General features: G+C 41.1%; 3 protein-coding genes across 4 annotated transcripts in view; all 3 read right to left on the bottom strand.

Annotated features, from left to right (window-relative positions):
- Positions 1–1754, bottom strand: part of slf (C-type lectin domain-containing protein slf) — a 41938-nt gene extending 40184 nt beyond the window's left edge. The window contains exon 1 of the mRNA XM_087360899.1: positions 1614–1754. Within this exon, the coding sequence (XP_087217025.1) occupies positions 1614–1616 (3 nt within the window). The 5' untranslated portion in view covers positions 1617–1754. The remainder of the gene's footprint in view (positions 1–1613) is intronic.
- Positions 1–23309, bottom strand: part of LOC110828165 (uncharacterized) — a 70700-nt gene that overhangs the window by 27878 nt on the left and 19513 nt on the right. The window contains exons 1-10 of one of the 2 annotated variants that reach the window (XM_022060620.2): positions 6669–6845; positions 6276–6367; positions 5529–5734; positions 4664–4759; positions 4365–4403; positions 3681–3793; positions 3452–3595; positions 2979–3205; positions 2546–2732; positions 1614–1853 (exon numbers count right to left, since the gene is read on the bottom strand). In XM_022060620.2, coding sequence (XP_021916312.2) covers positions 1616–1853; positions 2546–2732; positions 2979–3205; positions 3452–3595; positions 3681–3793; positions 4365–4403; positions 4664–4759; positions 5529–5734; positions 6276–6367; positions 6669–6676 — 1350 coding nt within the window. In that variant the 5' untranslated portion in view covers positions 6677–6845 and the 3' untranslated portion in view covers positions 1614–1615. Of the gene's footprint in view, positions 1–1613; positions 1854–2545; positions 2733–2978; positions 3206–3451; positions 3596–3680; positions 3794–4364; positions 4404–4663; positions 4760–5528; positions 5735–6275; positions 6368–6668; positions 6846–23309 lie in introns of those variants that run through there. The other variant, XM_022060621.2, reaches the window with a different exon arrangement.
- LOC110828163 (BTB/POZ domain-containing protein 2) overlaps positions 6276–23309 on the bottom strand; it is a 312552-nt gene continuing 295518 nt past the window's right edge. Inside the window, exon 6 of the mRNA XM_087360893.1 lies at positions 6276–6367. Within this exon, the coding sequence (XP_087217019.1) occupies positions 6362–6367 (6 nt within the window). The 3' untranslated portion in view covers positions 6276–6361. The remainder of the gene's footprint in view (positions 6368–23309) is intronic.

The raw sequence follows: 23309 nt of genomic DNA, 5'->3' as shown, positions 1-23309 counted from the left end.
AGCCGTGATGTCGGTTCACTTCGTGTCCTGACAAAGGATGCCAAGGAGAAGGGAGTCACGTGTTGACGAATAACATGCAGCAGGAAACTGGGTCGCATTTCTTTCAGCCGTCCGAGACCCCAAGATGTACACGTCATTACCTCCTACATTACTTAAAAAAGGGTCCTACCTCATACTCGCTCCAAGGAGTTGCGACTGTCCAATTGCCTGAAAAAACTCGACAAACGAAGGAATTTTCATCAGATCTGACGCTGACCAGTTTTGCTAAAATCTGTCGACATATTCAAATCCTTATTAAATCCAGGCCACATCCCGAGTGTTAACCTGGGGTCTCGGGTTCGATTCCCGGCGGTGCCCGAATTTATAACTTGTGTTGGGCAAGGCAGTGGTCTAGGCAACACGGAGTTTTCCTCCGTGGCATCCCAACAATTACTCCATTCACACACAGAAGAAGGCAATGGCAAACCACTTCTGGATCATCTGCCAAGAACGTATATGAACAGGTCCCAGTCCGAGAAAAGGATGGAAGGATCCTGTTCATATGGACCTGTCGTCAGACAGAACACTAAATAAAAAATAAATTTCCGCATAGGAGATATTCCATTTGGATTGCCCGGAGGGCTTGATCCAAATTTTGTAAAGTGTGCACTGTGAAGGTGGTAGTCCCATCAGCCCTAAGCCACGCTCAAGTACGATTAGTCACTTGGACCTGAAGTCCCAGGTGCGGTGACTCCAAGCAAATGGGTTCATCCACTATTCACCGCTAGCCAATCACCACACAGGAAGAGACATCAATGATGTACATATAAACAGACAGTGGTCTTTGAACGTTTCGGAAACAGGCTCTGTTTCCGTCTTCAGGCGAGAGGAGAGGTCAGTCACTGGACCTCCAGCTAAAAGCCTGTTGCTTCTGCGACAAGGCTAAACACATCAGGACCATTCACATCCCAGCCAGGAGAAATATCCATATGCTCGGTGCTGCCGAAGACAAGTTTAGGTCTGACGGTCGCCGGCATACGCCGTATTCCCTGCGAATGCGGCGAATTCTATGTTGGACAACCTGGCAGAACCACCGAGAGCAGAAGTAAAGAACACAAGAGACGCACACGTCCTCGTCAACCAGATAAGTCCGCTGTCGCAGAACACTGCATCAAAGCGGGACACGACATCACAATTCTGGGAAAAACAGAAGGATTTACGGGCCGCCTGATAAAAGAAGCAACAGAGACGAACCTGCGTCCCAAAAACTTTAACAGGGATGGAGGCTACGCTCTGAGTCGGACCTGGTAACCGGTAACAAATCCGGTCAAAGAAAGCGGGGTCACTCAGCACGAGCTCTTGACTCCGCCAACCGGCCGCGAGCACTGGCCGGGCAGGGGTATACGGGAGACGACCGCAACGTCCAGTTAAATCGGAACCCTGACGATGGGGACAGACGGACGGTCCCTGAGACGTCGGTTTCTTCATTCAACCATCCGACGCGGCCGATCGCCCTTGAAGACTTTACTGAGTTACGTCGCCACAAAAGCTTAAAATCACACAACACAACAAGAAAATTGCTAATTTCTAACTACATTCCTTCCTACAGCAAAAAAATGTTTTAGTCTACTTACCATTACTTGGATACGGAATGGGAAGGAGATGATTTCCGCCTCCTTTCCTTCCTGTGAGAGTCGGACGTTCTGCAGCTCCTCCTCCTCCTGCGAGTCTCCTTGTCCTTAACTTTTCTTCTCCGTTGAGACTGAATCTTCTCAGAGTTTTGATCTCTGTTCTGTTTCGAGTCACCATTTACACTTCCCGCGGATGGCTCCGGCGTCTCGGACCATCGCCAGTTATTCCTATCGTCTTTATTCCTGGAACAAGATTCATCCCTGAAGGTACGTACCTCTCTCTTGCTGTATAGATTTTCAGGACACGAGTACAAAAGAGTAAAACCCGTCCCTCGATTTACGAGCACAATTCATCTGATAAAAGTTTTACGTAGAGTTGAAATTCAGACTGAAAATCAATTTCTTTTAGTATGTGTTTAGTCGTACGGTTAACGCCGTTACTTATTCCTTCTAACGCATCCCTACGATGATTTCTGTTGTCACATCATTTGACGTTAAAAAATGACGTAGGGTCGAGAATGACTGCTCGTATTATAGCTGGAAGATGTTGACATGCAACGGTAACATTATTTAACGACAGTATCCTAATTTGTTTTGAAAAAGTCCCAAAACAAATTTGCTGAACCGTATCGACACAATTTTTCGGCGAAGTCATCAAACGTTCCCGAGAGAAAAAAAAAATTAACGCGATTTAACGAGTTAGCGGGTTCTGCATTTCTTCTCTCCCTTTGAATGCATTAAAGAAATTCAGTATCTAAATGATTTTTATAAAAATTATGACCGACACTCTCATATATTAGACGGTACATGAAGTTATTTAAACCTGCAAGCAGCCATCGCAAATTTTCTTTTATTTAAAAACAAAGTCACAAAAAAATTTACTTTCAGAACTAATGCTCCTGAAAAGGACACACGAGACGAACATGGCTACTAACCTACGTGACCTTTTCCTGCTGGGACTGCGAGATCTTGATCTTGATCGTGACCTTGAACTATGTTTCCACTGTCGCCGTGAATACCCATAATCATGATCTGCACCAGCGAAAGCATTTGCAGGATTGTGGAACACGTGAAGAAAATTACAGCTCCTTCCTTTCGGACAGCGTCTCTTGAAGAACAAGCCTGCAAAGACGGAGATGGAAAGGGTTCGGAAAAACACGTAATTTTCCTAAATGATCGATGATTCCTCGAGCCCAAACCCGTCATTCTTACTTAGCTGGAAACTATTTAATTTCCAACACATTATTTAGTGCAGAGATCTCTGTTGTTTTATTCAATTATTAAGCGACATTCTGTCGAGTCTCACGTAGTACAGGCTTGGGAAGTAAGGATACAGTACGCGGGGCGTTAGATGATGATTTCACTCACCACATATCGCAGACTTCCACGAAGACACGCACGTAAACTCGACATTGAGCTGACGGCCTCCGTACCACCTGCCCTGGAACTTCTGGAACGCCCCGACAGCATCTCTCGTGCTCGCATATTCAACGTAGACGTTCCCTCGTAAGTGCGGCTCACAGTTACAGCACACCTTGAACTGAACCACTCGACCGCACTGCTCAAACTCGGGCAGGACATCTTCATAGAATTCCCTGAAATCCCAGAGCCGACTGCACTATCGAGGACGTCGGACTTCCGTAACAAAACACGTGTTCCACCATAAACACAAGTGACAATGCACCTAAGCACGTCCAAACAGCTCCGAAGAAAGATAGGGGTCGAGGTCTTACAACCACGAGACAGAAACACCGCCCAGGGTGCGCGTGTACGAGCACGGAATTTTTGAATCGCTACAAACAAACAAAATCCTTTGAATCCATTTCAAAATTATTGCTCACCTGAAATGCTGGTACGTTTCTCTGTCGTCATACTCCAGCATGAGATCGGTGTCATATTCATCAATCATGGACTGATCGATACCAAAATGGGAATAGAAATTAGGAATCAACAAAACTTTGCTAATGCCTGGTCTTGGATGATTTCTGAAATAATAAAGCAAAAGTAACCTCAGCGGCAAATATTAAACGCCCTTCGAAAGTCTCATTTCACGAAGACACGGAGCCTCACCTAGAACAACGATCACCGAACCTACATGCCCCGGTCTTCGAAAAGAATGGACAAATAGGTTTATCTGGATGAGTCTCGGTTGAAATGTTTACTGAAGGCGGCAGTTCTCCTCCCTGAAAAGAGAAAAGAAAAGTTAGAAACAGCACGCAGTCTAATATTTCTGGTGCTGCGGCCCTGTTATCACAGCGTCTCTCGCGACTGTATAGCTGGGCGACACCACCACAAGGAATTCCCCACGCCCGGTCGCGATGCGTCTCGCCGAGGACTCAACGAGGTTACTTCCACGGTAAGATGTTTATTACATCACGTTATGAGCTCGTTATTGTAAAAAAAATTTCGCTGAAACTGCAACGGGTCAACATATTTTAGTACAGTCAATAAAATCTTCTCGGGCGATCGGCCGCTGGTTACCGTAGTAAACCGGTTGACGTGGCTGTTTGCCCGAGAAGATTTAATACTCTGCCTCCTCAGGGATTGAACCGCAGACGTCCAGCTCATAGCCAGTCATTACACGGACTGAGCTATCGCAGCTCACCATAACAGCAAATCTTTCTTAAATATCTACGCAATCACAGTTTGGAAAAATAATTCTCTCACTACAAGACCATGTGACGTATTCTTCGGCTGAAATTCTGCCCTACCGGTAACGGAAAGTGTTCCAGCTCGGCGCCAAAAACTACTTACGTGTTTTATGAAGTCATCAATCTGGCGCATCAAATCTTCCTGAAAACAGAAATAAACAAAATTAGTTTTAATTATCAATTTAATGAAACACGCGTGAACTTTAAATTCCCTCTCAACCTTAATTTCTTGCATGCGGAGTGCGACAAAGTTAAAAAAATACAGAGTTCTATGTTCCTGATGATGGCCGTCTTCCGAGATGATGCGCTGTGTGGTCTGGCAGAAGTTTACCGACGTTTCAGGAGTCCACCATCGCCCTGTTGACAAATTTTGTTAAAGATGAATTTCACTGTACATCTTACCTGTTTTTGCAGCTTCTCTTCTTGCTGTCTTCTTTCCTCCTCTTCAACCTCCTTTAGTTTCTTCTGTTCCAGTTCCCACTCTTCACGAATTTTTAACTGCAAAATAAATAAGACCACATCAGAATAAGAACAAAGATCACAGAGGCAGTAAGCGCTTCTGAAACATTGACAAACTTCTAGAAGACAACCCGGAATATACTCCAAAATATCGACCTTAGATGCCTGCATTATCCTCCTACGTTACAACGCTGTTGCCGTGACAGCAGAAGTTTCCTACAGAGGCTCGACAAACATCTTCATTACATTCCGCGGATCCGTAACTTAGTCCGATGGTTACAGGTTGTGCAATGAGTCATAATACTACAATACATATAACACAAGTAACATTATAAGGGTGGACACCCTAAAGATTTCACATATTATAAACAAAGGGTCGACATAAAGTAGTGACATATTACAGATGTATCCACCCGTTACATATAACAGATAAATTATACTGTGATGGGCTGACGTCTTTATCATTTCTCGACAGAAAGAAAAAGAAAGTTTACATCATGAAAACATTTTAAAAGAACGGATAAATGCGAATAAAGACACGCACGGTTCATACCTCCATCTTCAACAGCCCACATTATTATTACTGACCGCAGGGAATTAAGAAGAATGAAATTTTTGGGGCCTGCATCGGCATTTTCCCACATAAAATCAGAGTAGGCTACAAATATGGATGGAAAGACAGACAAGACGTCCTTATTACGAATTTCTTTTATGCACAATTACAGTAAGAATGTGATAATGAACATAAATTTCTTGTCTTTGTTACTGCAGAATAAAATCTGAGACAAACTGATTCTTTGTTACTTACCTCTTGTTTAGTCTTCTCCTCTCTAGCCTGCGCAAGCCTCTCCTGACGTTCTAGCCACTGCCGTTGGGCCAGTTCTTCATCACGCTCCCACTGACGGTCTCTCTCCGTCTGCAGCCGCGACTCCTCTTCATGTCGAAATTCTTCCAGTACATTCTGCTCAGCAAGCCACGCTTGATATCGTGGAGACTTCTCTCTCTTTTCTTGTTCTTTAACGACAAATAAATTTAGAAATAGAGAAGGAGATTGTTAAATCTCGAAAAATGCAGATTTGCCAACCACTAGTTTATGTTGTGGGTAAAACAAAATTATAGGTACACTGTGTCAACAAAAATGCTGGAAGTTATCTTCCTTCAAAAAATCAACTACCATTTTTACAAGGCTATAAATCAGGAGAGCACCTCTGGAATGTTGGTAAACTTCTACCATGCTACACAGAGCAAGAACCCAGAAAACAGCCATCTTCATAGTAGCCACTGAGAGAACCTCAAATCACACATCAGGTGGTTACAAAATTTTACTCAGAAATCAGGAATGATATTACATTCAATAATGCATTGGTATCTTATGATAGGTTGGATCTGACTTTGAAGCTTGCAGCATTAACATGATATAAGTGTCATTTTGCAGTCTTAATTACCTTGTTCCTTAACATTACAACATTCATGTGTTTTCAAATTAGTTCTGTAGCACTATTCCCCTCCAAAAAGTTTTCCCAAACCAAAGAGGTGATATTTTGTCCACTTTTACCTTTCTGAAGCAAATCGTCTCTCTTTTGTGCCAGGGCCTGTCTTATTCGTTTCCTCCTCATCTTCTTTGCCAATGCACGCCACACCTTATGCCTACAAAAAGAATGTTAACCTTTAGCTTTCTACAGATCCATATTCTGAGCTTTTGCTGGGCATTGAAATTTCATCATATTAACGGCAGAAGAAAAGGGTTACAAAGTTTAAGGTTAAACATAACCTAACCTAAAACTTTTTAACACCATTACAAATTATTCATTTGCAATCATACTGTAAAGACACAAACAAGATTACAAATTGACGTGTTTTACAAATTCGTATGTTTATGCATATCAAACCCAAAAGTAAAATTTAACCAAGCATGTGAAGTTAACTGAAACATAACTCTGTGCATTACCGTCCCATAGCGTACAAATTTTGCAGACACCATTACTTTTAACACGCCGCAAAAAATAATATTCTAAGCCACGTGACCACTGCCTCTCAATAGTTACAAACAAGTAAAATAATACATATTTAAACACAACTGCGTCTGACTTTTTCATAAACGCTGTCGAAAACAATTTCTTGTTCCACTCACAAATATCCCTCTACAAGAAAACATTTCCCGCTTCGGCTAAAACTTTCCTAGGACCATGCTGCCATCTACCGAGACATGGCGGCGTTAACCAGTGGTTCTCACTAGTACACAAATTTCGCATAAGTTTGGGAGAGGTGTGTTTCAACCCTTTATCCTTGCATGTCGACCTCAATTAAAACTATTTATAAAGTGTCATCAGTAATCCTTGATTCAGAAGCTGTATTTTATAATTTTGTTGCTACGGTTTACATTAAGTTCAGAGCCTAAAGTTTCATGGATTTACAAGAATAAAGTGTGATACAAAATATAACAAATGGGCCTAAGGTTGAAGTGCTTTCTACGGTTCTTCGCCGTCACTTATTTGACAATGAAACTTTTTCTTGTGGTGATTCCACTAAAGCAATGGTTTCCAGCAAATTTACCACAAAATACGCACACCTTGATCGGAAATATTTGATTTCGAAAGATTAGTGGAAACGAATCCCAAACATATTATAATTATATAATATAATGTAATATAACATTAAAAAACAAATACAATCTTGATAACAGAACAGATATTTGGACCCAGTCCAGTATCGGAGGGAAATAAAAATCTAATGTTAATAATAACTGACAACAAAGAGAACTTTGATATATTACCTTCTATTATTAAATGAGGAATCCTATTGAAAACCTGTGTATAAGCAGGTGGAATATCACACTTTGATTTGTAGTGCACATATTTATGTATACCCTGAAGTGAAGGTTACAATCTGTCAGATGTAAAGCACAAAACAATCTTCACTTCCGGTTACATGCACTCCATTTCACCGCCGTTACGATACTTGTGCTTGCACGCTTACGCAAGAAACTGAGTGCAACATAATTACTAGGAGGGCGTGAGAATGGCGAATTTGCATTCTTCCACTTTGACATGAAAAGTTTAGTGTGGTACTTTTAAGGCAGGAAATTATACACATGGAGGAACATAATAGGCTAAAGTATTCGAAGAAACGTAGAAAGTTTATTACGACAGTGAATATGGTGTAGATTTAAATAATAATATCTTTCTAAACACTGAAATTGTGGGGGAGGTCTACAGCCAAAGATCTTAGTCAGAAAGAAACAATAATTCCCTGGCCCATGTGCTCGAAAACTACATTCCATGAAGCGTGGTCTTTGTGAGAAATGTGATGAACTTTCAAATTCCATAAAAATAGGAGAACTTCTATTATCTTAAGACTGCACCGTGAAAGTGCTAAAACAAATGATCCGATATGAAGATTTCCGTCTTCTGGGTTGTTGCGCTGTGTAGTCTGGTCGATGTTTATCAACGTTTCAGAGGTCATACTGCCTCCGTCATCAGCGTATGAAGATTTCTGTCTTCTGGGTTGTTGCGCTGTGTAGTCTGGTCGATGTTTATCAACGTTTCAGAGGTCATACTGCCTCCGTCATCAGAGTATGAAGATTTCTGTCTTCTGGGTTCATGCGCTGTGTAGTCTGGTCGATGTTTATCAACGTTTCAGAGGTCATACTGCCTCCGTCATCAGAGTATGAAGATTTCTGTCTTCTGGGTTGTTACGCTGTGTAGTCTGCTCGATGTTTACCAACGTTTCAGAGGTCATACTGCCTCCATCATCAGAGTATGAAGACTTCTGTCTTCTGGGTTGTTGCGCTGTGTAGTCTGGTCGATGTTAACCAACGTTTCAGAGGTCATACTGCCTCCGTCATCAGAGTATGAAGATTTCTGTCTTCTGGGTTGTTGCGCTGTGTAGTCTGGTCGATGTTAACCAACGTTTCGGCGGTCATACTGCCTCCGTCATCAGAGTATGAAGATATCCGTCTTCTGGGTTGTTGCGCTGTGTAGTCTGGTCGATGTTTACCAACGTTTCAGAGGTCATACTGCCTCCATCATCAGAGTATGAAGATTTCTGTCTTCTGGGTTGTTGCGCTGTGTAGTCTGGTCGATGTTTACCAACGTTTCAGAGGTCATACTGCCTCCATCATCAGAGTATGAAGACTTCTGTCTTCTGGGTTGTTGCGCTGTGTAGTCTGGTCGATGTTTACCAACGTTTCAGAGGTCATACTGCCTCCGTCATCAGAGTATGAAGATTTCTGTCTTCTGGGTTCATGCGCTGTGTAGTCTGGTCGATGTTTACCAACGTTTCGGAGGTCATACTGCCTCCGTCATCAGAGTATAAAGATTTCCGTCTTCTGGGTTGTTGCGCTGTGTAGTCTGGTCGATGTTTACCAACGTTTCGGAGGTCATACTGCCTCCGTCATCAGGGCGAGCGCAACAACCCAGAAGACAGAAATCTTCATACTCACCGCTGTGAAAACCTCAAATCTTACGATCCGATATGAAGTTCGTGTGTCTGAGGAAAATCGTTCCTCGCATGAAAGCACCCATACACATCCTTACAGCGTGGATTCTTTCATCGGATAGAAGGAAAACAGGAGTTGAAGTTGCATATATGAAGGATAAAGATTATTTATAAGCAGAAGGCACAGAAACTAGACAATTAATTTTGAAAATGAGATCGTCTGAGACTGAACAGGTGTACGGGCCCATCTTTCATTTCCGTGGCCCACTTTCGGTCGGTAAGAAGCCAGACACGTCATCAAGATGGGAGAAGAACGAAATCATTTTAGGCAGACATCATTAATCATCATAATAAGACAGATGTGTACCACTAAGGGATCGGCACATCCATTGTTCTCTCCTAACCCTCCAAAGCGACTTCGTACTGCGCTGATTACGTCACAGATTCCGTGGCAGAGAGCAGACACCTCCTCGCATCTCGGTTTGCTCCTCGAGATCATGTCTGGCCCAGTTGCATTCCGGGGATAAGTTTCGCAGAATCAGACAGAAAGGGAGGCAGAAGGAGGACACAAATGGAATTTATGAGGAAAGGAAGTATTGATAAAGAGACAAAGAAAGTACCACAAATTAACCTGTACCAAATTTAGTCGAGATCCGTTCTGTAAGTTACGAGACGTGAAAAAGTCTGAACAGTCCACACCCATTGCATTTGCTCAAAATTTTATTTTATATCCCGTAATAATCAACTTCTTATTAGAATCTGAAGGTTCAAGATACCACAAGGCCCTGTCGTCCAGTGTTCAGCGTAATTACCGAAGAGTTAAAGAAGTCCCAGGTTCGATTCCAGCCGTCGCCACGAATGAAACAAAACAGGATTCGAAACGTCTACTCTCTGGAGCACAGTAGCTTCCATAAAAGTCTATATTCCCTTTTGTCTGCAGGGACCACTGGCTAGTAGTCGGTGTGCGTCCGGAAGGTCCTGAGATCGGCCACTTCGACACAGATTTTCGTGGTTTTTCTCTGTCTTCAAGCAAATACTGACAGTGCACAAGTTCCAAGTTGCTACTGCATGATTCTTATGCGGCAATCCCTATTTAAATTCATAAAAACTTACCCAATTACAGTGAAGGCCGCTAAGTTGCTTACTTAACTTTCAAAAGTATAATTTCAACATTCACTAACAAGCAAATCAAAATTCCGATATCTTTGTTATCAAGCTTATTACCCTAACGTCTTCAGTCTTTTTCTGTCCTTACGAGAAGGACGAGTGGGCATTGCCTGGGAACCTTCTAACTATAATATGCTATTTCTCCCCACTTCTACCCCAACAATTTCCCTTTTGTTTCTGACTGAATTTACCGAATGGGTGTCATTTTCGCAGGTTCTACGTAAAACATTCCTTGAATACGTGCGTTTTACAGTTCTAACTTTTATTCAAATCGATGTGATTATACCGCGCACAAATCATGGAACGGCGATGTGAAATAAAGATTTTTGTTACCAGTTAGGAAAATTTATTCGTGTTACTGGGACGAAGGCATGCAGAAATGTTTTGTACCTACCGTTGCTGAAATCTTCGCGATACATGTCGTACTTGAATCGATTATCAATTGTTCATTTTGTAAGACTGTTTTGTTTGCTCTTCACACGACATTTGCACATTCTCGGCCGACCTATTTTCTTGCACAGCGAAACATTTTGTTTAGCGGGATATCTGTTACTCCAAGGCCAAGTTACTTCAGAGAGTATCGTCTTGCATTACAGTGAGGCAGGAGGTTTCTTTCATCCTCTGCGCCAAAGCCGTCTTCAGCCCAAAGTCCCTGACTGACACCGGCTTTGCCCCCCCCCCCCCCCCCCCCCCCCGTTCACCAAATGCCAACAAGCGTCCACATTTTGTGTTCATGGATTTCGTATGATTCTCGCATCAACCATTTGATCTTTCTAATGGTGAAGTGTGGTGTTTTCTTCGCGGTACGGGCTCAATTCTTAAATATCATTTACGTAGATAATCTTCGGCTCTAAAGGGGTTAACATAAATTAAGAATGTGTTCACAAACTTGTTACTTTTATCATGTTTTAAATCGATGCAAGTAGGTACACAATACCATGTGAAGCAAAAGATTAATTTGAAAGCTTAGAATAGGATCATTTCAACACGCAGATTTCATTAACAATCTGTGTGCAACTGATTTAAAAATTTCCAAGCCTGGCTAAACAATTCTGCACGATTAGAACGAAACTATTTCACTGTCCAGTAGCTTTCACGCTCTCTGGAGTGCAAAGATACTGGTAGAGAGATCCTCCAGTTGACTCCTCATCTGTAACGAAATCGAACTTTCGACGACGGGTTGTCACCTGGGTTGTTACCAACTCATCGCCTAGTTGATGAATTCAGCAATGACCTCTGAAACGTCGATAAACTTCTAGCAGGCTATACGGCGCTGCGGAAGACAAGCGAAATTCAGGCTCAGGTTTGAGTCGCTGATGAAAACCTGAATTTTCATTGATTCGTCAATCAACGTCAAATTTCTCCGATATCTATTTCAGGCGTCACACATTAAAGAATAACGTTTAGACATTTGACCTCGAACACTTTCTTCGTCGTTATCCGTTCTTTGTAATAAGAAATAAGTGGAACACGTGTATGTTTAAGAGACGTTTCATTACCATGTTTTTGTTCAATAACCTCATGACACGTGTTTCAAGAATCTTATGGTAAGAAGAATCCAAGTAAATTTCACTTGCGGTCGTGTTCATTCTGCGAATGACCCACTTCAGAGCCTAAAGAGTTAAGATGACTTGTTTAATTGCCTGTGATCACGAATCATTACAATAACTTTTTTATATAAAAAGTCGCGTTTGCTTGAATTTTGTCTGAACACAGTCGACTGAAATGGAGACGCTGAGCAGAAATTTTTAAAAAAAACCTCGTCTTCAGATTCCTCTGAATTCATAACGAGGTGTTCGTTGAACATTGGGGCCTCTTGAGTCTTCAGAAGGAAAGGAATTGACTTAGAAAACAGAGGAACAGACGAAAGATGATATTAAAACGGATTCTAAATAAATAACATTTCAATGTGTAGACTGTATTCACATGTCTGATTTTTGTAAGAGCGGTAATGGATTTTAGGGGTACCAGAAAATGAATAAAATTTCCTAATAACCTGCGAGAATTTTAGCTTCTCACAGTTGGGAATATGTCCAACAGCTACAGAAGACGTCTAAATGTCATTGTCTCAATAAATCTTGTGTTTAGGGGAGAAGGAGGAGGTTACCGGGTTCGAATCTCCGCCGAGACTTCATTTAGAATGATTAACATTCTTCATATTTGTATTTAACCTCTCCAGGCGACTATCGGAATAGAACCCTGATGATGAAGGCGGTAAGTACTTCTGAAACGTCGGGAAAGTACCACATTGCACGGCGTTACAACCCTTAAAGTGATTCATCTTCATATTAACCACCATGAGAACCTGAAGGATCAACCCATGTACCTGATAAAGTGTTGTTAAGTTAATTATGACCATAACTCGGAATAAATTATAATTAATACGTCTCAGGTAATGTCCGATAATAACGATTATCCTGAAATACAAGATCGTTTCAGTACCAGACAAAAAGAAGTTTTACGAAACAAGAACCACACTTATGAAAACTGTGTGTACCCAGGTTCTACTCCGTGCTCATTATACATGACGGAGAAAGACGCTTAGAATGAAAATGGTGATTATGATGATACCGGCCTATAACGCACAAGGACGCGACGTGATTTGCCTCTACAACTTTCTCTCGTGGCCGCTCACAGAAGCTGCCAGGTGCCCCATCTCTTCGCCTGCCATTTTAAAGCTGGTTTCTTGCTCGATCCACAAACAAAATAAATAAGACACTACAGCCATCGCCTCCTACTCCTCTTCTGGTGGCCGGATACCCTGCAGCACCCAGCTAGCTTGTAGGTCACCAGCGCGATGAAGCTTTCTCGAAAATTCCATTGGGTGTCATTGAGCGTCTGTTCCCTGAATATTATACGAGCCCCCATGCGTTCATGTCGTACACTCAACTCTCATAATCTCTGAATGCATCTAAGAAGATAAATACATATATTTATTTTTTTATAATTTTATAATTTCCAGCTTGAAATAATTAAATATGATCACTGTCTATATTTTTACTGGTAGTAATGAATGAAATTTTGCAGGAAACAGGGGAATTTATGAAAATCAGTTTCATCGACACTCCGTTACAAACAAATCAATTCTAAGTCGGGTTCGTCAGATGAAAAGTTGTATGCTTTGGCAAAACACTGACTACGCTGTCATTCTAGAATTTTCTACAGACATCGGTTAAAATTCGGATTACGACGAATACAGGCAAAAATCTGTTAAATGTATGAGAGAAATTTATTTAAACTCTCATTACAAAGACGTGTATTCAGTACCAAGTTGCCTTCATGTATAAATGCCCTCTACAATCCTTAAAAAAATCTGTACTCCTCCCCTAATATTGTCAGGGTGATTAAGTCGAAAAGAATGAGATGGGCTGGGCATGTAGCGCGCATGGATGGGACAAGAGGTGTGCCCCTGAGGGGAAGAGACCGCAGGGGAGACCTAGACGTAGATGGGAGGATAATCTCAGGCGGGATCTATGGGAGATAGGAGTTGAAGGAGACTGGATTTTGTTGGCCCAGGACAGGGTCCGGTGGAGGGCTTTGGTTAGTTCGGTGATGAACCTTCGGGTTCCGTAAGCCATCTGCTTGGTTGGGTCCACTATTTGGGAAGCCTGAGGGGAAGAGACCTCTGGGGAGACCTAGACGTAGATGGGAGGATAATCTCAGGCGGGATCTATGGGAGATAGGAGTTGAAGGAGACTGGATTTTGTTGGCCCAGGACAGGGTCCGGTGGAGGGCTTTGGTTAGTTCGGTGATGAACCTTCGGGTTCCGTAAGCCATCTGCTTGGTTGGGTCCACTATTTGGGAAGCCTGAGGGGAAGAGACCTCTGGGGAGACCTAGACGTAGATGGGAGGATAATCTCAGGCGAGATCTATGGGAGATAGGAGTTGAAGGAGACTGGATTTTGTTGGCCCAGGACAGGGTCCGGTGGAGGGCTTTGGTTGATTCGGTGATGAACCTTTGTGTTCGCTAAGCCATCTGGTTGGTTGGGTCAACTATTTGGGAAGCCTTAGGGGAAGAGACCTCTGGGGAGACCTAGACGTAGATGGGAGGATAATCTCAGGCGGGATCTATGGGAGATAGGAGTTGAAGGAGACTGGATTTTGTTGGCCCAGGACAGGGTCCGGTGGAGGGCTTTGGTTAATTCGGTGATGAACCTTCGGGTTCGGTAAGCCATCTAGTTAGTTAGTTAGTTAGTTAGTTAGTTAATACTCTACAATTACGTAACTTTAGATAATCTGTTTGTTGTTTCCTTTAAATATTTATTATTGTGTTCTTGTGCCGTATATGTAAATTGCCTTCTAGCTGCTCAAAGAGCACATTAATAATAAAGAATTTAATTGAACCTAGAGATACTTAACTATATTCTAAATGATAAAGTGTGGATTATGTGTTCAAATACTGAAACACACAGAAGCACAACTTTATCTCACGTTTTATGTGATGTTTCATAGAATATCACAGGGTGTTTCACACAGTGCTTGCAAGTTGCAGTTAAAGTGAGTGATCAAACAATTTTATACACTTTAACTAAGTGTCCATACAATAACCATTCTAGAGCATATAATCTACAGCGTAAAATTACGGTTTCTACATTGTGTCTAGAAAAAATGTGAAACTAACGTTATTCAGTATTACCTCTTTAGGTTAGGTTAACACAGCTTAGCTTAACTTATGTTACTAATTTTAATTCTGTCTCAGCTGTAACATTTCTTGCGAGATTTAATTAACATAACATGACCACACCTAACCTAACTTACCAGTCCCAAATTAACCTAACCTTTCCCAAGTTAATACACGAAATACATAGCAAATACTCCATTATTTTACATTTCAACTGTCCTGAAATAGTTACTTAATGGAATAAATATATTATGTATTCTAAAATCTAATTACTTGGAGTCTAAAACATTCTCTAAATCTTCGGGTTCATATATGAAATGCCACAATATTCTATAAAATAATGGATTTATTAATTTTAGCGATAAAATATATACTCCCTACTTTAGGGGTAAAATGTTTAGGGTTTATCACACCCAAGACACAACTAGCGATACGTAAAGCAATATCTATAGCTCGGCGATTTCTCTCTTCCGTCAATACATTGCACACAAGTGGTACAATTTTGTGGTGAAATGTACTGTTATCTCACAATGCATGCGGGTGAAATGACTAGACCTACAATTCCCCCTTTCATCGGGGACGAAACGAAAATGTTTCCATGCGAATAACGTACCAGATACAATCGCACGCTACAACATGTCATTCTTTCCTTCAAATCGTTCTTGTCGGCCACTGGAGTTCAGTATACACAGACTTTTACGTATCCCCATAGAAAAATAAATCACAGAGTGTGATGTCCGGCGATCTGACCGGCCAAGAGATAGGACCAGCACGGCAAGTCTATCAGCGAAAGGGATATTAATCTTCTTTACAAGAGAAACATTTCGGTTATTTATTTAGTGTTCTGTCTGACGACAGGTCCATATGAACAGGATCCTTCCATCCTTTTCTCGGACTGGGACCTGTTCATATACATTCTTGGCAGATGCTCCAGAAGTGGTTTGCCGTTGCCTTCTTTTGTGTGTGAATGGAGTAATTGTTGGGATGCCACGGAGGAAAACTCCGTGTTGCCTAGACCACGGCCTTGCCCAACACAAGTTATAAATTCGGGCACCGCTGGGAATCTAACCCGAGACCCCAGGATTGCAAGACCAGCGTTCTAACCACTAGACCACCTCATCTTATTATTATTTAGTGTTCTGTGTGACGACAGGTCCATATGAACAGGATCCTTCGATCCTTTTCTCGGACTGGGACCTGTTCATATACGTTCTTGGCAGATGATCCAGAAGTGGTTTGCCGTTGCCTTCTTCTGTGTGTGAATGGAGTAATTGTTGGGATGCCACGGAGGAAAACTCCGTGTTGCCTAGACCACGGCCTTGCCCAACACAAGTTATAAATTCGGGCACCGCTGGGAATCTAACCCGAGACCCCAGGATTACAAGGCCAGCGTTCTAACCGCTAGACCACCTCATCTTATTATTATTTAGTGTTCTGTGTGACGACAGGTCCATATGAACAGGATCCTTCGATCCTTTTCTCGGACTGGGACCTGTTCATGTACGTTCTTGGCAGATGATCCAGAAGTGGTTTGCCATTGCCTTCTTCTGTGTGTGAATGGAGTAATTGTTGGGATGCCACGGAGGAAAACTCCGTGTTGCCTAGACCACGGCCTTGCCCAACACAAGTTATAAATTCGGTACGATCTTAAAATATGCCACGACCCTTCAGAGGTTTAAGATTCACATTCGCAATATATGACCGATGTCACTGCACGAGCGTTGTCAAATGACCACCTGCTGATAAAGTGAGACGTCACTGATGAGGTCTCACGCAAGGCCAACGTCACTTCACTTCGAATGTACGCTAACCATTTGCAAGGTCCCTGAAAGTAATCCTTCATTACACTGCCGATGATGTTTAAACAGGATAAAATATTAGCCAATTACCGCATGGATTCATTAGTAACGACGCAACGATTAAAGTCAGTTCGATAAAGACAAAAAAAAGTGGTCTAAGTGTGGGTTAAGGACGAGCTCAGAGTGGAAAGTACTTAGGGAGGGCTGTCAGCTGTGCGTGCAACAGCGAGACAAATGACAGGTTTTATCGTGGGCAACGTCATTTTCGCCTCTCCACTTAAAATAAATCCAGTTTTGAGGAAGAATGTGAAGATTGAGGAGACTTGGTGAGGAGGAAAGCAATTTCTGCTGAACTGAGCCTCCCTTATCGAAGACCAGCCACCGCGGAAAAGAAATGACAAAAACTTACATTTTTATCAATATTTATTAAGCGAAATCCGAATTTAGGTCTGATCATTCGACAGGTATCATCGAAATGTCACATAAAAAAAATATATCACCCAAATAAACCCGATATCTTCAGTGAAACTGGATATTAGGTCAGTTTTCGGGTTTGTGACCCTTAATGAAATCTAGCTGACAGCTACTGAAAAAAAACGTCGTTAAATAAACTATAAAATATAAGTACACTCCACTGGCCCAGATAAATTCAGTCTATAAATTAAAGATGACCTCAAGGAGACAGAATTATCATCATCAACTTTAACATGATTCCCTCATTTATGTCGTTGTCTTCCAAGTGTGCTCTTTCCTTCGGGTGTTTCCGACTAAAACTCTGTGTGGGTTCGATAAATGTTACAGCCTGAGTAAAATAGTGTTATCTGTAAGTGTCAACTGGATGGAAGTCGGCATAAAACAGAGGCTGACAAGAGCTCCGCGTCACGGCTAAAATGTAAAGCTATCCACAGCCCTTGAGATTCCATTCTGCGTCATCATAAGCCATCATAATTATAAAACCTCTTGTTTCTAAGCCTGACATTCACTTTTTAAAACCCCTTTGAAGAAGAAGGTAAGTTGTGAGTTTACAGTTCAAGGATCGTCGTCCCCCAAACTCCTGTAAAAAAAAAAACACGTCTGATTATCCGTTCGACCGTACAGCTGATCCGTAAATGTCCAAACGACGTGGATTCACCTGAAGGCACAAGACCAGTACGTCACAGGCTGACAGAAATCAACTCCTGAACCGATCCAAACGGAAAAGAGCCTTCGGTGACCTCAAATTTCTGACCGAACCCATCATCAATCAGAAATCAGATGTGTGTCAGAGGTGTTGCATCAACCCACATTTTCAGGCGAAGTTCCAACTGACCCCCACTCATCATCGCCCAGTCAGTGTGATCGTTACTCCATCCTACGCGATAAGCTGTCTCGCTGACGTCACCACACGGAGCACAAGGTGAATCTGTTTCTTACGAAATTAGCCCTCCCTTGAGTGCATTAGTGCCATACGGGCATCACCACTGTCATAGGACAACCCTAAATCCTTCATTCTCATCATTAAAATAAGTATTTTTTGAGTAACTATATTTTTTTTTTACGACGGACACTCTAACCGAAACGTCCGTCAAGTTTGCAGGCATTTCTCAAGGGGGCGAATACCTCCTGTAAGCCTTGTAAGATATCACAGATGATCACACGGTTTTAATTAAGGTTTTCTAAGCGTTCCCCTTACTTCTGTCATGACCACAACCGGACTGGATAAGAGGAGGACAGAGGACGAGTCGATTTCTGGGGCCCCAACACTGGGCCCCCGGGGTCCTTTCTTACTTTCATAAACCAGCAGCAGTCGATATGAGGTCGTTAAGCAATTATAAGAAAACGTCAGCAGTCACGATCCTCAATTGTAATTGGTTTGCAATTTATTCTCAGCGTTGTTATAAATGTCACGTGACTTGTAATTACTAGCCCCGAGACAAGGAAACAGGTCTCGGATCACAACACGACAAAACACGGGTTCCAATACCACAGTACGTTGAAAAAATTCGTAAATAAAGCAATGTTACACGCCTCAACTTAGGCAAAAATTTACTCTACCATTAAATTATGTATTTTTAATTTTTAAAAATGACGCACAGATAAATTTTAAGAGGCGAATCTGATGTAATATTGTCTGGTAGTTATTGACAGGCTAACATGAACGTTCATGAGTAAGTTCATGAAATGATAAGTCTATGGATTCTTCATTTTTGTAAAATAAATATATATTCCGCGTTTAAATTATCCTGAGAGCCTTATGCGTTCAGTTGTTGTAGTATTATGTATCCTTTAGACCTACTGAACCAGTAGACTGCATGACCGCGGATGAAAGTTCTGGTTAAATCTTTGTGACCAAAAGGTGAAAACGTCTAAAAACTTTCCAAGAAACTGCGGTTATTTAACCACAGATAATGAAGATACATGAACAACGGAACTACAAATAAAAAAAATATATAAAATGGCAACCGCCTCTGTTGAGAAATTTACGAATCATGGTCACGGCCACTGGAGAGAAGAAGATAATTTTATTCGCTTTAAAGATGTCAGCTTCTCGCACTATTGAAGATCAAGACAATACTTTCTCTTTCCCACATGTAACAATATAGAATACGAGATTAAAAAACAAAACCAAAAACTCATTTTTTCCCCAAGTATCCACACGACAACAAGAGAATTACCGAAAGATATTAATGAAAAATTCTACAGGGTACTACAGTTTTTACGCCAAAACTTTTATACCATTTCTCAGTTCACACATTTCGCTTATTTGTTTAAAATTAAACTTAAAACAGTCAGAATGGCTTGTCGTTTCGAGTCACCTCTCCAAATTCTCTCGAAAATGCCACAAAGAATATGGCGTAGAATTCTCTCTGCCACGATAAAAATGGCCACCCCCCCTCACAGTGGACGACCCTGGGCATAGATTTACGTGCCACGAAACACAGAACTCCTTGGGCCCCCAGGAACGCCCCTGATCCTACTGATTTCATGTTATATAATATCAAAATGCATTATCCGAAACAAAATTCTATTTATATTTATTTTGTACAGTCTATACACAAACGTTTGAAGTTTATTGGTGTTGTAAAAATTATATAATATTAAATCATTTTTTTTATATTTTTATATTATATAATTTTTACAACACCAATAAACTTCAAACGTTTGTGTATAGACTGTACAAAATAAATATATTTAATCAAACACAAACATGACGCATATAAGATACAAATTGAAAATCCTATTTAAAATACTATTATAATGGATATATTTTGAAATTCAAATGCAGAAACTTTATTATAAGCCTTGCAGATGGCGACAGTGCGGCACGTGAACTTGGAGTATCTCGACTTTGTTGCTCGCTTACAGTTACTGAAGTGTCTGCAGTCTCAATACACGTTTCTGTATAAACAGACAACTCCACTCGTTCTTCAGCGACGGAGGGCAATAACTCGTAATAAATGTGGAACTTATCACCGGCAGTTTCACTGAAAAAGTTGTCACTTTTCGTAAATTTATTTCCACTCGGCATATTCACTTTCAAAGGAACGTTTCATTATTTATGAAGTGAATTTTATGGGAGGAAGGTTATATTTTTTATACGAAACATGTTTTTATAACAGTATATTAAATTTTACACGGTCGTCTAGCGGTTAGAACGCTGGCCTTGTAATCCTGGGGTCTCGGGTTCGATTCCCGGCGGTGCCCGAATTTATAACTTGTGTTGGGCGAGGCCGTGGTCTAGGCAACACGGAGTTTTCCTCCGTGGCATCCCAACAATTACTCCATTCACACACAGAAGAAGGCAATGGCAAACCACTTCTGGATCATCTGCCAAGAACGTATATGAACAGGTCCCAGTCCGAGAAAAGGATGGAAGGATCCTGTTCATATGGACCTGTCGTCAGACAGAACACTAAATAAATAAATAAATTGTTTAAAACAAAATAATTAACAATATGGTTCAGAGTTTGATTAACACATTGTTCATACGTGATATTCGTGAGAACACAACAATGATTAAAAAAACATGACATCTCTGGTTCGTTATCCCCAGCTCAAAACGAGTTAAAAGAATTATTCATTGTCTGGACTTTTTCCCAACGTCAGAACCCTTTAGAATTGAGTTAGAAGAAGTCTTATTGTTGCGTCATAACATAAAAAAAGGGGATACCCAATTATTATCCAGACTGAAAACATCAGTCTCTAAAGAAAGAATTTACGGATTTTTGTCAACATGCTAAGACGGCCTCCGGGTTCGCCGTTACGTTAAGGCGGCCCTGAAAGTACGAGGACGATCAGCGAGAAGAGATTGAAGAACAGTTCAGTGGCCTCCGCCATCTTGATCTGCTCCAGGCTGTTCGGTGAACTGCAGAACGGTACAACAGTTCCACGACGTCTAGAATCACAGATACGCAATCAGCAGTTTACTCAGTTCTCCTCCATATTTAATTAAATGTTTGTTTCTTTCCCCACCAACGGTAAAGGTAATTTACTTTGCAACAATGATATTATTTGTGTTATGACGAATTCCATACTCCCCTCGCCAAATAAAACAGATTACAAAATATTTCCCTTGAATTGTGGTACATTTAGTTTAAACTGGTATGAATAATATTACAACTATTTTATGTGGTAAAAGTCGCTGAAAACAATGTCAGCCATTACATAAATCAAGCGTGCCATTTATATTTCTCTGGACGTTAAATAGTCGTCGTTAAATAAATAATCTGAAAAGTCTTACCAGATTCAGTACAGAATATTGCTATATTAAGACTACATTTATGTTAGGATTTAATTTTGAGTCGTATTTAAAGAAATTTAAATATATTTAATTTTAATTTTAAGTCGTATTTAAAGAAATTCAGCCCGTACCGCGAAGAAAACACCACTCTTCACCGTTACGAAGATCAAATGGTTAACGCTGTTTAAGGAAATAATCGCTGTTTATAATGAGACACGCACTGCTTGCATAATATTTAAGAATCCAGTCCGTACCGCGAAGAAAACACCACTATTCACCGTTACGAAGATCAACTGGTTAACGCTGTTTAAGGAAATAATCTCTGTTTAAACTGAGACACGCACTGCGTGCATAATATTTAAGAATCCAGTCCGTACCGCGAAGAAAACACCTCTCTTCACCGTTACGAAGATCAGCTGGTTAACGCTGTTTAAGGAAATAATCGCTGTTTATAATGAGACACGCACTGCGTGCATAATATTTAAGAATTCAGTCTGTACCGCGAAGAAAACACTACACTTTACCATTAAAAAGATCAACTGGTTAACGCTGTTTAAGGAAATAATCTCTGTTTACGCTGAGAAACATCTGAAAGCTATAAATACAAAATAAAGAGTTAATTATTGTTGAATCAGGCGGTGCATATAGTTACCATAGGCTTTAAATGGCTCACTGGTACCATGTTCGAACGGTAACAACCACACACCCGAACAAAATTTCGAACAAAAACAATGAAGTTACAAACATAACCTCACTAGACAGTAGATGGAGGGGCAAGACAGATAAATATCTATGAATATTTTTCGTGTCGATTCTTTATTACGTAGATACGCTAATTTCAGCTTCTAAAAGTAAAACAATTGCTGGTTGCAGGCGCTGTGGGTCTAAGACAACCGACAACCGTGAGTGCGAGAGTGTTCCAAGGTTTCGTTTCGTTAGCAGCCAGTTAAGAACATTCGTTCATGAATGTGCTTAGATTATCGTTAGCGCCACTTGAAGGCAGGAGACGTGGTAACACTTTCGAAGCGAATTTGTGCAGTACAGAGAGAAATGTTACTGCAAACACAACGTTGCATATCTAGGTAAGCAGACGCCTCAGTCCCTGATTTGGTTACGCAATGGGAATGTGACAACATTTCTCAAATACGAATTGCAAAGACGGCTTAAAAATCATGTCTTGGACTTTGTTAACCAAAGTTCATCGCTACCAATTCATATAATTCTTCACACTCACCGTTTCTACGTCTGAGTTACATCTTCACGACTAAAATACGTCTTTTTATTTATTTATTTACCAGTCTTATTTCGTCCTTATTTATCTAAGATCAATTTTAGTATTATACTCCCTTCTACGCGCCTCACGAGTAATATTTTCTCTGCGGGTTTTTCGACCAAAATTCCGTATTTTTCATCTCTTAATTACCTATTACCTGCAATGCATAAATTACAAAATCTAGTGGCGGTCATTGACGTCAGACAGGGATGTCATCTAACGAGATATTTTCTATGCGTAAATTAGGTCTGCATTTATCATTTCCGGCGACCTAGAATTTCATCCTAGAAACAAGGGTAAGCAACGATTGTACATTTTAAAGACTTTCTCGTGGAAGTAACGTACGTCTTTGTCGAGAACAAAGTAAACAGATTAATACTGATTCCGAGTGTTTCCAATCGGCTAGTAGAACTTTCCCTTGGTTCTGTGGTGATTATAGGCACTGTACGTGGTCCACTACGCTTAAAACTTAAAAGCAACTCCACTTAGACTCGTACTCCGTTCGTATGTCTCTCTGTAAGCCACGATAACTTAGCCAACTTTGTGACAGGAATGCAGACTCAACGGAATGG

This window comes from Zootermopsis nevadensis, unplaced genomic scaffold (genome assembly GCF_977971745.1).
Source record: "Zootermopsis nevadensis isolate Lab colony 2312 unplaced genomic scaffold, Znev_1.0 Znev_ptg000050l, whole genome shotgun sequence".
NCBI lineage: Eukaryota > Metazoa > Arthropoda > Insecta > Blattodea > Termopsidae > Zootermopsis > Zootermopsis nevadensis.
This window is presented reverse-complemented; position numbering and strand designations above follow the sequence as displayed.